Genomic DNA, 13,816 nt, shown 5'->3' on the forward strand with positions numbered 1-13,816 from the left:
GGAAAAAAAAAGAGCAGAAAATATAGAATTAGGGATCCAAGAACAAAAATGATTAAAAAAAAATAAGTTAAGTGAATTTCAAGAAGCTTTTGAAGTGTTTTACAAAACTATATTCCAAAGTTCTGGGGGAAGCATAACTCAAACTGACACCTTCCTGAATTCTCTAGAGTTACCCACTTTAAGTGAAGAACAAAATATAACGATGACTGCTGACACAACTGAAGTTGAAATAAAAGCTGCAACTAGTAGGCTTAAGTTAAGCAAGTTACCAGGATCAGATGGGTATATGGCAGAGTGGTACAAAGAATTTAAAAATGAGTTAATTCCTGTCTTACTCCCCACTCTGAACTGGGCTCTAAAAAAAGGCACAAGTGTCACCCAGCTGGAAGGAAGCGATAATCTCAGCTATACCGAAAGAAAGCAAGGATAAAATGGAATGTGGGTCATTTAGACCAATATCCGTTCTTAATGTAGATTGTAGATATTTACCTCCATCATGGCCAAACGATTAGAAGAGTTTCTACCCATACTAATACATAACTATCAGACAAGTTTAATACAACGCCAAACACAAGACAATATACGAAGGACACTTCACATTATGGATCATATACAAAAAAATAAAATCGAAGCAATAGTGATAAGCGTGGATGCTGAAAAGGTATTTGATTCGGTTAATTGGAATTTTCTTTACAGAGTTTTACATAGATTTGGTTTCCATGACACAATTATTAAAACTATAAAGGTACTATATGACAACCCTACTGCTAGGATTAAAATCAATGGAGTCTTACCCTAGAAAGAGGCACGAGACAGGGTTGTGCATGGTCACTGCTGCTCTTCACATTATATCTGGAACCATTAGCTCAATACATCAGACAAAATGAATATATTAGGGGAATTACTATTAAAGGGACAGAGCATAAATTGGCCTGTTACGCGGATGACATTTTGATCTATCTAGGGCAACCAACGTACTCTTTACCTAAATTGATGCAATCCTTTGAGCAATATGGTCAATTATCAGGATACAAGATCAACATAGATAAAACCTAATTACTTTCATATAACTATAGCCCACATACAGTAATTGAAAGTATATATCCCTGGGCATGGCAAACAGTCTTTCAAATATTTGAGCATCATTATGCCAAAAGATTTGGCAAAATTATCAGCCCATATATAAAAAAAATTAAGGAAGATGGAACCTAATCCCTTTCTTTAGTCTCAGTTCAAGGATTGAATCTATTAAAATGAATATACTGCCCAGACTATTATATCTCTTTCAGACCCTACCAATAGAGATTAATCAAAATCAATTCAATGAATGGAACAAAATGTTATCAAGATATATTTGGCAAGGTAAAAGGCCCAGAGTTCTCAAAACTTTGCAATTAGCCAAGGAAATGGGGCCTATCTTCTCTTAGAGATTATTATTTTGCAGCACAGTTGAGAGCTGAGATATGTTGGTGCAACCCATCATATGACGCTCAATGGAAAAACATCCCCATCCCCATACAGGCAATTTTGGCTGACAACAACCTGCAAAGGTACATTCAGCCTTTCTCTATAACTTGGGTCGCCAGGTCCTAGCGGCAGCTTTGGTAAATGACCAGCATCCTTTTCTGAGCACTGTTCTGCAGGATAAATTCGTATATCTTTGGCAGAATCTCACACTTAAGCCCTTGTCTCCCAAGATTTGTTTTGGACCAAAACTAGCATTTTTTAGAAGGTAGGCCCAACTCTAGACAGATTCTTAGGAATCAAAACCAATCTGTAAGTACCAAAATCTAGAGGAACAGAGAATTTCCTGTGACTGCTGCTTTAGGGTTATTTATAACATGATTACTTGTCTCACTCTGGGCCTTCTTCTGGTTAAAAGGTCGGCACAACATCATGAGCTGAAGGGCCTGCACTGTGTTGTGCTCTGTGTTATAGTTTTTAATCTGACAATTGGTGTGCATGTAACCTGGACCCACAACACCTCACTAGTCAAGAAGGCACAGCAGCATCTGCACATTCTGAGGAAATTAAGGTGTACAAGGCTTCCCCCCCCACCCCCCACCCCCATTCTAACAACTGTTCACAGGAGCAGCTTTGAGTATCCTTTGTCCTATCTTGCATCATTGTGTGGTACAGAAGCTGCAAGGCATTAGAGCACAAGACCTTACAGAGGATAGTAAAGATCAGCAGGGTCCTGTGACATTTACAGCAAGTGTTGTATATGAAGGGCCAGAAACATTGTTGAGGATCCCTACCACCCATCCCACAATCTCTCTGACCCACTACCGTCAGGGAGGACATACAGGAGCATCAGGACCAGAACAGCCAGTCTGGGTAACAATTTCTTCCCTCAGACTGTGAGACTAATGAATACCCTGCCACCACCGAAATCTCATCACGAGGACAGTGAGCTGTTTACTGTTCACCTATGCTGCAAATTGGATACATTTTGAATCATAATTTATTAACTTACTTGTAATATTCTGGTTTATGTGCTGTGTGTGATATGTTTTGTGGATTCACTGTGGTCCGGAGGAATGTTGTTTTGTTCAGTTGTTTGTTTAAGTGCAGTCAAACGGCAATAAACTTGAACTTGACTTAACTTAAACTTGACAGTTCACAAGGGACTACACACTGGTTGTCAAGCACCTTGCTGTTTGCATTGCCTTGGCTCAACACTGACCTCTTCAGACCAGGAGTTTTTCCAGTGTGTGTCCTGCAATTCATATCAAATCAAATTTAATAATCATTCAGACCATATGTGGATACATCCGAGTGAGACAGCGTTCCTCTGGGTCCCAGGTGCATAACACACATTCAGAGTGTTAGTGAGAGAGAGAGAAACACACATTATACAAAACAAAACACACATATAGTCCAAGTCCCTGAGCAACGTGCAAATTGACGGTGCAGTTCCAGCAATCTAGCCTGTCCTTCTGCCAGTCAAACACTAGAGGGCAGCACTGACAGGAAAGGCCAGATCCCAAGTGAGCACAGACCCCATGCTAAACCCCCTCCAGCATCATCTCACCTGGACTGCAGTAACAGGTCAGCCCACTTGCACCCTTGCCCTCACTACAACCAAGGCCATGCTGCTGCCTCCTTGTCTGTCTCCCCAGCAAACGAGGGAAATAGGCCTGCAGTATCTCTTGTTATCAATGTCCAACAGGATCTTGCAATCGCAAGAGAAGCATCCAAGACTGTCACTAACAGTTACACTGCGTGTTGAGTTTGAGCAACAACTCTGATTAGCAGGCAGCAACACGAACTGTACTGATGTCAGCCCCTCCAAACATTCTCCATTCTTTAACCTGGTTTACAGTATTTCCCTCTTGTTTTTGAATAATGTTTTTGTCAACACTTTTGTGTATTTGCACCAATCACTATGTGGATGGACCCTTACTGGCTACTTCATTTGGCAGCATTGTCTTAAGTTAACGGAACTTTTTTTTCAAACTTCCAGATATCAAATGTAAAGCCTGAAGAGCTGAAAATGCGTTCGGATGATGTCAGTAAAATTCTGAGTGACGTCCAAATCATGAAAGGGAAGCAGGAGACACTGGATGCCAAGCTCATGACCATGAAGCAGTAAGTAATTAAATGGGAAGGAAGTGTACAGGAAATGGCAGGAGCTTAGGGAGCTCCGATGTGCAGAAGGATTATAGGGTGTGCGTCCATGGTACCACAAAAGTGACAACTTGAGTACATAAAGAGTGAAAAGAGAAATGTATAGCATACCTGCTTCATTGGTCAGGGCACTGAGAATAAAACTTGTGTAAGTCAAGTTATTGCTGTTTAAAACTTTGTTCAGGCCATATTTATGCATATTCTGTGCAGCTTTTGTTATCTCATTTACAGCTAGGAGGTGGAGGCTTAGGAGAGGAAACCATGGTGGAGATGTGTTGATTTTAATGCAAGGAGTATTGTCGGTAAGGCGGGTGAGCTTAGACCATAGATTGGCACATGGAATTATATAAAAATGCAAGAGAATACTAGGGAAAAATCTGGAGAGCTAAAAGAGGACATGAGGTTGCTCTGGCAAACAAAATGAAAGAGAATCCCATGAGCTTCTGTAGTTGTATTAAGAGCAAAAGCATAGCATGAACAAAATTGGTCCATTTCAAGATTGGCAGGGTCATCTTTGCACAGAGTCGAAAGAGGAAGAGGAGATCTTTAACGAATTTTTACTTTTGTATATGCTCGTGGGACTAAAACTGACTTTAAAACTGAGGCAATAAAAAGATAGTGAAGTCAAGGACAATATTCAGATTACAGAAGAGATGATGTTTGCTGTCTTGAGGTTAATCAGGGTGCTGACAAAGTATGAACTGGCTTTGTGGGAGGCTAGTTCAGAAATTGCAGAGGACTTGTAACAGATATTTCAAATAATCCTAGCCACAGGTGGACTGGAGGATACCTATTCATTATTAATGGATGGTTGGTAAGAATAAACCAGGAAATTACAGGCCAGTGATCCTGATGTCAATATGGGTAAATTATTGGAAGGTATTTTAAAGGACAGGATATACACTCAGTGGCCATTTTGTTAAGTACATTCTATACCTAATAAAGTGACCACTGGATGTATGTTTGTGGTCTTCTGCTGCTGTAGCCTATCCATTTCAAGGTTTGATGTGTTGTGTGTTCCGAGATGCTCTTCTGCATACCACCATTATTTCAGTCACCTTCTGTCCATTCTCTAACCTCGCTCATTAACAAGGAATTTTTGTCCATCGAATTACCACTCATTGGGTGTTTTTTTTAAATTGTGTGTGAAATGCTCAGGAGATCAGCAGTTTCTGAGGTACTCAAACTACCCTGTCTGGCACCAACAATCTTTCCATGTCAAAGTCACTTAGATCACATTTTGTCCCTAATCTGATGTTTGGTCTAAACAACAACTGAACCTCTTCACCATTTTTGCATGCTTTAATGCGTTGAGTTACTGCCATATGAGTGCCTGAATTGATGTTTGTATTAACGAGCAGGAGTACCTAACAAAGGGGGCACTGATTGTATAAATCTTTGGGTAGACAAATTAGCAATAGTCAACATGGCTTTGTGCGTGTTAGTCATTTTTAATCAATATTAGGGTTTTTCAAAAAGGTTATCAAGAACATTGATGAAGGAAAGACGGTGGACATTAACAAGGGCTTTGTCTAAAACCCACAGGGGAGGCTGGTCCAGAAGCATAACCTTCCAACTCTTGAACTCTGTTTCCTGACTAATAAAGGCAAGAATGCTATATAATAAACAGAAGAAATTCTGCAGATGATGGAATTTCAAATCAACCACACAAAATGCTGGTGTAACTCAACAGGTCAGGCAGCACCTATGGAAATTAACAAACAGTCCATGTTTTGGGCTGCGACTCTTCTTCAGGACTGAAAAGGAAGGGGGGAGACCCCAGTTTAGCTAGAAGGTGATCGGTGAAGCCAGGTGGATTGGAAAGGTAAAGGGTGGGAGTGGAGGGAATCTAATAGGAGAGTAGAGTGGTCCATAAGAGAAAGGGAAGGAGGGTGGGTGCTGGGGGAGGTGATAGGCAGGTGAGAAGAACTAAGGCCAGAGTGGGGAATAAAAGAAGAAGTGGAGGAGCGGAATTGTTTTTAGCAAAAGGAGTAATTGATGTTCATACCATCAGGTTGGAGGCTATCCAGATGGAATATAAGCTAACACACAAGATGCAGCATCTGCAGATTTTGTCTTGTTTGTGATTGGAATATAAGGTGTTGCTCTTCCACCCTGAGAGTGGTTTCGTTATTGCGTAAGAGCAACATGTCGGAAAGGGAATGGGAATCGGAATTAAAATGCTTGGCCACTGGGAAGTTCTGCTTTTGGCAGATGGAGTGAAGGTGCTCAACAAAGTTGTACCCCAGTTTACAACAGGTCTCACCAATGTAAAGGAGGCCGCATCGGGAGCACCGTATACAATAGACAACCCTAGCCATGCCTGGAAGGACTGTTTGGAGTCCTGAATGGAGGTGGGGGAAGAGGTGAATGGGAGATGTAGCACTTTGGCCACTATGTGACTTCTTTACCACCCTATCAACATGAGTAGCCACTTTTAAGAGGCTGTGAACTTGAACCCCAAGATCTTTTTGCTCGGGAATATTAAGAGTCTTGTGTACTGTCTCTTTACATTTCATCTCCCAAAGTACAACACTTCACATTTGGTTGGGTTAAACTCTCATTTCGTTCAAAATATTTACAGTCCTATTGATGGTTTAAGCTGTGTTCCAAAGCTAAGGGAGCTACAAAGACCAAATTAAACTGCGGCACGTGAGGCTACAGATGCTGGAATGTGGGGCAACACAGACAATACTGGAGAACTCAGTAGGTCAGGCAACATCAGTGGACAGAATTGAACAGAGAATATTTTGGGTTGCTAGATCCAACTGTTTAATTGTTATTTTCTTTGCAGCTTAACTTGTATATTTTAAGTTGTTTTTATTTGCAAGTAACTGCTTAATATGTGTCCTAGTGGTTACAGTATGTATATTCAATTGTTCAATGTGTCCCCTAGTGGTTACCTTTGTATGATTCTGAAAAGCTGTGGAAACTTCTGGTGCTGCATTATTTGAATAGGGGTTTTCTGGCTCGTTCTTGTCTGCCAAATAAAATAGCTGACCGTGTAGCTGTGCCATCTTTTTTCTTTTTGCTTCCATATTACTCTTAAATTAGTAGACCTCTCTCACTCCCTATTTTTCAACTCTTTGTTCTATCAATGCTTAATAAAGCGATTGTGAAGTACCAAGTTTTGTGCCTCCTCTTTGACTTCTGAAAGAATCTTGAATTAAAATATTAGAATTAGCAGGGTCGAGACTTAGAAATGTCAGTCCAGTCCAGATGAAGGATCTCAACCTAAAATGTCAATTGTTCATTTCTCCCACAATATTAAGGTGGTTTTGCCCTGGTTATAATTAAATTAAAGTGCCTGGGTCAGGTGCATCTTGGTACCATTTGGAATGTTATCCTGCCATTGGATTGCAAATACAATTATAGGCCCTCATTTTGATCTTGTGCCATCTGTTTTGTGATGACTTTCTAGCATTGCTAACGTTAATCTTTCTTGGCATTTTCAGTGAAAATGAAGCATTGTGGCGCGAAGTGGCCAGTCTTCGGCAGAAACACGCACAGCAGCAGAAAGTCGTAAATAAGGTGAGGCATTGAGGAAATTATTTGGGGAGAAGGGCATGCAAAATAAATGATTGGAGATGATGCTAGGACAGGTAAGAAGAATGCACAAAGCTTTAGCTTCTCTTGGCAAAAGCACTGAATGGGATTTGCAGTAGTTTATTCCACAAAAACTAATGTATGTATTCTTAAGGTTATCTTGGTTAGTTAAGCTGTGACCTATATAAAAGCAGCAATGTAATACTGAGGGTTTAATGTACGTCCTGCATTGATCAGACTGCACTTAGAGTATTGTGAGGAATTTTGGGCCTGTTATCAAAGAAACGATGTGCTGGCGTTGGTAAGGGTCCAAAGGAGGTTCACGAGAATGATTTTGTAAGGGTTAATGGATGAGGACCATCTGGACTTGCTGAAGGAAGAAATCTCAGGCACCAGTGTAGAATGACATTGTTGGTTCAAAGATGATGGAGGAACTGAAAGAATGGAATAGATTCCATACAGTAGACAAGATGGGGGTCTGTTCCTCCTCCCAGGCAGTATTTCCTCTTTTACAAGACTTGTACAAAGTGTCTCATGAGATGTCTACCCGAGGTCTCAAGATGGCGCTTATGGAGTGAAGCGGTTTTAGGCTTTGCTCCAATCCTTTTACTTTTTTTTAACCTACAAACACCCCCTAATTGATCTTTTTATACCTATTCTAAAGGGGTTTAAACGTATGAAATTTTTTTCAACTGTTTGAATCATTTTCAACTCGCTGAAATGTCTAGACCAAAGGAATCGAAACAGACGAAAGAACCGTTAACTTTAGAAGCAATTGTGAATCTTATGGACGACAGACTTGGAAAACTGGAGAGTAAATTAACCGCAAAGCTTTCTACGTTCGATGAAATTTTAAAGACATTTGACGCAAAACTTCAAGCACTTGCATTGGATTCACAGAAACAACAAGCAAGTATTTTAGTTTTTGAAAAAGCTGCTCGCCAGAGAGATCGTATAATTGAAACTTTGCAACAACAGCAAACTTCGACTTCTCAACAGATGGATCGTTATAAATCTAAAATCACTGATCTTGAAAACCGCTCTCGAAGACAAAATCTCCGGTTAATTGGGATTCCAGAAAAATTTGAGAACGGCGATCTCACTGTAATTTTTTCCAAATTTTTAATGGATGTCTTTGGCTCAGAAGTACTGGATTCCCCTCCAATAATCGACCGTGCACATCGCATTTCTCGTTTTCATTCAGATTCAAGTTTGAAACCACGACAAGTAATTCTCCGGATCCATTATCCTCATACCAAAGAGCGTTTGATTCGGGCTGCCCGGAAAAAGGGTATGATCAGCTTTCAAGATTTCAAGATTTCAAATTCCGTATTCTGGAAGACTACAGTCCCGAAGTTTTAAGGGCAAGAATGGCTTTTAAATCGGTTATGTCGGAAATTCATCAGGAAGGCTACAAGCAAGCGCTGTTATTTCCAGCACGTTTGAGAGCTACTCTCAAAGATGGAACTTATCGGCTGTTCAAATCTCCAGTGGATGCTCAAAGATTCCTTGAAGAATAACATTTTATTGTTTCTATGGGTTGACTAATGTAATAATTAGTTTATAGATTTGGATCTTTTATAAAATGATGTTTTTTTTACGTGATGGCTTACACGTTTTTCTTATACACGGTAAAAGTCCGTTTTTGGTTTATTCTGAGTTTGTTCTTTTCATATTATTAATCTGTTAGTTTTGAAAGTAATTCATTAGGGTTTTCTTTTAAGTTCGTATACACTTTTTTATATTTTTAATGTTTAAATATTAAGATTTTTAAAAAAATAAAATGTTGTTTCTTCTTCCCGAAAGACCTTAGTGCTTGGAACGTCACATCTGTTTTGAGGTGTCTGAATAAGTTTAAGGACTTTCTTTTAAAACACTAATACAATATTATCCCTATATGGGGTTAATCATTTTAATTTTTTTTTTAAATCCTTTTGTTTTATATATATATATATATAATACTAATTTTATATTTTAATTTTTGTTATTCCAACCCTTTCTTATAATATGGGTGGTTTGTATCTTTTATTCAACTTTTTTTTTGTTTGAGTTGCCTTCTTGAGACATGGGGGTAATTTTAGTGTTAGATTGCTTGCTTGCCTCTTTTTGGCTTTTTTCCTGGGGTTTTGAGGGTGGAGGGAGGGGGATTTTTCTTTTTTCTTTTTGCTTGCTTTATGCTTAGTTTTACTTCATGGGCTCATATGAAACTACAAAAATGGTTGCAGTGTCATGACTTCCGGTTCCTCCTTGAACTTACTTCCCTCTTCCGGATTCTTGAGTTTATCTTTTTTTTAACCTTATATGTTAATTGTAATAAATATTGTCAATATGGATAAGATTAATAATTTTGTTTCTTGGAATACTAATGGTTTAAATCATCCGATCAAATGGAAAAAAATATTCAAAGTATTCCATAGAATGAATGCTAATATTATCTTTGTACAAGAGACTCATGTGAGGAAGGTGGATAGTCAGCGCTTTTTTAGGTTTTGGAAAGGCCAACAATATCACTCGAATTCGCATGCCACAGTAAGAGGCGTTTCCATTTTCATAGATTCTTCAACCTCCTTTATACACCATGAAACAATTTCAGACCCACAAGGTAGATTTTTGCTTATTACCGGTCTACTTTTTAATCAAAAAGTTGTTTTAGTTAATGTTTATGCTCCAAATACTGATTGTCCTTAATTTTTTAAGTGTCTATTTACATCCTTTCCCAATTTGAATCAGTACATGCTGATAATGGGTGGGGATTTTAACTGTTGTTTAAACCCTTCGATGGATAGATCTAAGCCCACCCAAGCTCTTACGAATAAATCAGCCTCTCTTATTAATTCCTTTATGACTGATTCAGCAATTTTTGAAATTTGGCGTTTTTTACACCCCAGTGACAAAGAGCTTTCATACTTTTCTGATGTTTATCATAATTATTCAAGAATTGATTACTTTTTCATTGATCACCGTTTACTTACAGATGTTATCGATTGTAAATATGACTCTATTACCATTTCTGACCATGCACCTTTGAAGTTATCTATTAAGATAATGGATTCATCTATTAATGCTAAATCTTGGAGGCTCAACTCTATTTTATTACAGGACTTAGACCTTGTTAATTTTATTAAACAACAAATTGATTTGTTTTTCTCAACAAATTCTACAGCAGAGATCTCTAGTGGAATTTTATGGGACACTTTTAAAGCATTTATTCGTGGACAGATTATTTCATACTCTGCTGGAGTTAGAAACGAACTAATTCTAAAATATTAACATTGGTTGATAAAATCAAAGCAATTGATAAGATTTATTCAGTGACCCCCAGTAAAGAACTTTATAAAGAAAGAGTAGAACTTCAAATGGAGCATAGTTATTATCCTCTTCGATTGAAAATCAGTTAATTAAATCTAGAACCCAGTTTTATGTACATGGAGATAAGTCTGGCAAATTATTGGCTAATCAATTGAAAACTGCTTCGGTTAAACGACAGGTTATTAGGATTCGTAAACAAGATGGCACTCTGACGATTGACCATAAAGAGATAAATAAAGCCTTCCAAGATTTTTATAATTCCTTATATCAATCAGAATTTGTTGAGGATTCTTCTATAATAGGTGAATTTTTAAGAAAATTGAATATTCCAAAATTAACAGTAAAGGATTAGTGTATTCCTAGATACACCTATTACGGAAACTGAAATAAAAAAGGCTATTTTTTCAATGAAAAATGTAAAGCTTCTGGTCCGGATGGTTATACTACAGAATTTTTAAAATCCTTTTCCTCTATACTTTCTCCTTGGCTTTGTAAAATTTTTAAAGACGCGTTAATTATAGGCAAATTGCCACAATCTTTTTATGAAGCCTCTATTTCTTTAATTCTTAAAAAAGATAAAGACCCTATTGAATGTGCATCCTATCGGCCTATATTCTTGCTGAATACGGATTTTAAGATTTTTAGTAAAATTTTTGGCTTCTAGATTAGAAAATATATTACCTCGAATTATTTCTGAAGATCAGACTGGATTTATTAAAAACCGCTATTCATCTTTTAACATTAGAAAATTAATTAACATTATTTATACTCCTTCACCCAAAATACCAGAATGTGTCATTTCCTTAGATGCTGAAAAAGCATTTGATAGAGTTGAATGGCCATATTTATTTAATACATTGCAGCATTTTAATTTTAGTTCGAAATTTATATCATGGATTAAATTAATATATTATAAACCCTTGGCTTCGGTCTTTACCAATAATCAACGATCTCCTTTTTTTCAGTTATTCCGTGGTACAAGGCAAGGCTGTCCTTTAAGTCCTTTACTATTTGACATTGTTTTGGAACCTTTGGCTATAGCCATTCGTGAATCACCTAATATTTTGGGTATTACTCGTGGGGAGGGGATGTATAAGTTATCATTATATGCTGATGATTTGTTACTATACATATCCAACCCTGAGAGATCTGTTCCTGCTATTTCGTCCTTGCTTGCTCAGTTTAGTAACTTTTCTGGTTAACCATATAACAATCACAGCACGGAAACAGGCCATCTCAGCCCTCCTAGTCCGTGCCGAACTCTTAATCTCACCTAGTCCCACCTACCCGCACTCAGCCCATAACTCTCCACTCCTTTCCTGTCCATATACCTATCCAATTTTACCTTAAATGACACAACTGAACTGGCCTCTACTACTTCTACAGGAAGCTCATTCCACACAGCTATCACTCTGAGTAAAGAAATACCCCCTCGTGTTTCCCTTAAACTTTTGCCCCCTAACTCTCAAATCATGTCCTCTCGTTTGAATCTCCCCTACTCTCAATGGAAACAGCCTATTCACGTCAACTCTATCTATCCCTCTCAAAATTTTAAATACCTCGATCAAATCCCCCCCCTCAACCTTCTACGCTCCAATGAATAGAGACCTAACTTGTTCAACCTTTCTCTGTAATTTAAGTGCTGAAACCCAGGTAACATCCTAGTAAATTGTCTCTGCACTCTCTCTAATTTATTGATATCTTTCCTATAATTCGGTGACCAGAACTGTACACAATATTCCAAATTTGGCCTTACCAATGCCTTGTACAATTTTAACATTACATCCCAACTTCTGTACTCAATGCTCTGATTTATAAAGGCCAGCGTTCCAAAAGCCTTCTTCACCACCCTATCTACATGAGACTCCACCTTCAGGGAACTATGCACTGTTATTCCTAGATCTCTCTGTTCCACTGCATTCCTCAATGCCCTACCATTTACCCTGTATGTTCTATTTGGATGATTCCTGCCAAAATGTAGAACCTCACACTTCTCAGCATTAAACTCCATCTGCCAACGTTCAGTCCATTCTTCTAACCGGCATAAATCTCCCTGCAAGCTTTGAAAACCCACCTCATTATCCACAACACCTCCTACCTTAGTATCATCGGCATACTTACTAATCCAATTTACCACCCCATCATCCAGATCATTTATGTATAATACAAACAACATTGGGCCCAAAACAGATCCCTGAGGCACCCCGCTAGTCACCGGCCTCCATCCCGATAAACAGTTATCCACCACTACTCTCTGGCATCTCCCATCTAGCCACTGTTGAATCCATTTTATTACTCCAGCATTAATACCTAACAACTGAACCTTCTTAACTAACCTTCCATGTGGAACTTTGTCAAAGGCCTTGCTGAAGTCCATATAGACTACATCCACTGCTTTACCCTTGTCAACATTCCTCGTAACTTCTTCAAAAAATTCAATAAGGTTTGTCAAACATGACCTTCCACGCACAAATCCATGCTGGCTACTCCTAATCAGATCCTGTCTATCCAGATAATTATAAATACTATCTCTAGGAATACTAGGTCTATAAATTGCTAGTATAGGCCTGTCAGTTTGACAGCAGTGGTGGGTAAATTAATGGAAAGTATTCCTAGAGATAGTATTTATAATTATCTGGATAGACAGGATCTGATTAGGAGTAGCCAGCATGGATTTGTGCGTGGAAGGTTATAAATTGAATTTTAATAAGAGCGAATTATTTCCATTAAATATGCAAGTTCCAATTTATAAACATTTACCATTTAAAGTTGTTACAGATTATTTTACTTATTTGGGTATTAAAATTACTAAAAAACATAAAGATTTATTTAAAGTTAATTTTTTACCTTTAATTGACCAAATTAAGCAACTTGCTACCAGGTGGTCTCCATTATCTTTGTCATTGGTTGGTCGAATTAATGCTATTAAGATGATGGTATTACCCAAATTCTTATATTTATTTCAAGCATTACCAATTTTTATTCCTAAATCTTTTTTTGATATTATTGACTCCAAAATATCTTCTTATCTGTGGCAGAATAAAAATCCTAGACTAAGCAAAAAATATTTACAGAAACCTAAGAAGGAGGGCGGTTTGGCTTTGCCAAACTTGAGATTTTACTATTGGGCAGTTAATATACGATATTTAATATTTTGGACACAAGAATCGACTATAGCAGCTTGCCCACAATGGGTAAATTTGGAATGTAAATCTGTACAAGACTTTTCATTGTTTTCAATTTTAGGATTTTCACTTCCTTTTTCTTTATCTAAATTGAATAAACAAATAACTAATACTGTAGTCAAATATACATTGCGAATTTGGTTTCA

At 37.9% G+C, this 13,816-nt stretch overlaps 1 protein-coding gene across 12 annotated transcripts in view; it reads left to right on the top strand.

The window, feature by feature from the left end:
• Positions 1 to 13,816, top strand: part of hsf1 (heat shock transcription factor 1) — a 177,765-nt gene that overhangs the window by 74,379 nt on the left and 89,570 nt on the right. For all 12 annotated transcript variants that reach the window (XR_012100083.1, XR_012100082.1, XM_073055148.1 and 9 more), the window contains exons 4-5: positions 3,467 to 3,591; positions 7,086 to 7,161. Coding sequence is in view for 10 of the 12 variants with exons in the window: in XM_073055148.1 (XP_072911249.1) it covers positions 3,467 to 3,591; positions 7,086 to 7,161 (201 nt within the window). In the remaining 2 variants the exon portion in view is untranslated. The remainder of the gene's footprint in view (positions 1 to 3,466; positions 3,592 to 7,085; positions 7,162 to 13,816) is intronic.

This window comes from Hemitrygon akajei, chromosome 8 (assembly GCF_048418815.1).
Source record: "Hemitrygon akajei chromosome 8, sHemAka1.3, whole genome shotgun sequence".
Lineage (NCBI taxonomy): Eukaryota > Metazoa > Chordata > Chondrichthyes > Myliobatiformes > Dasyatidae > Hemitrygon > Hemitrygon akajei.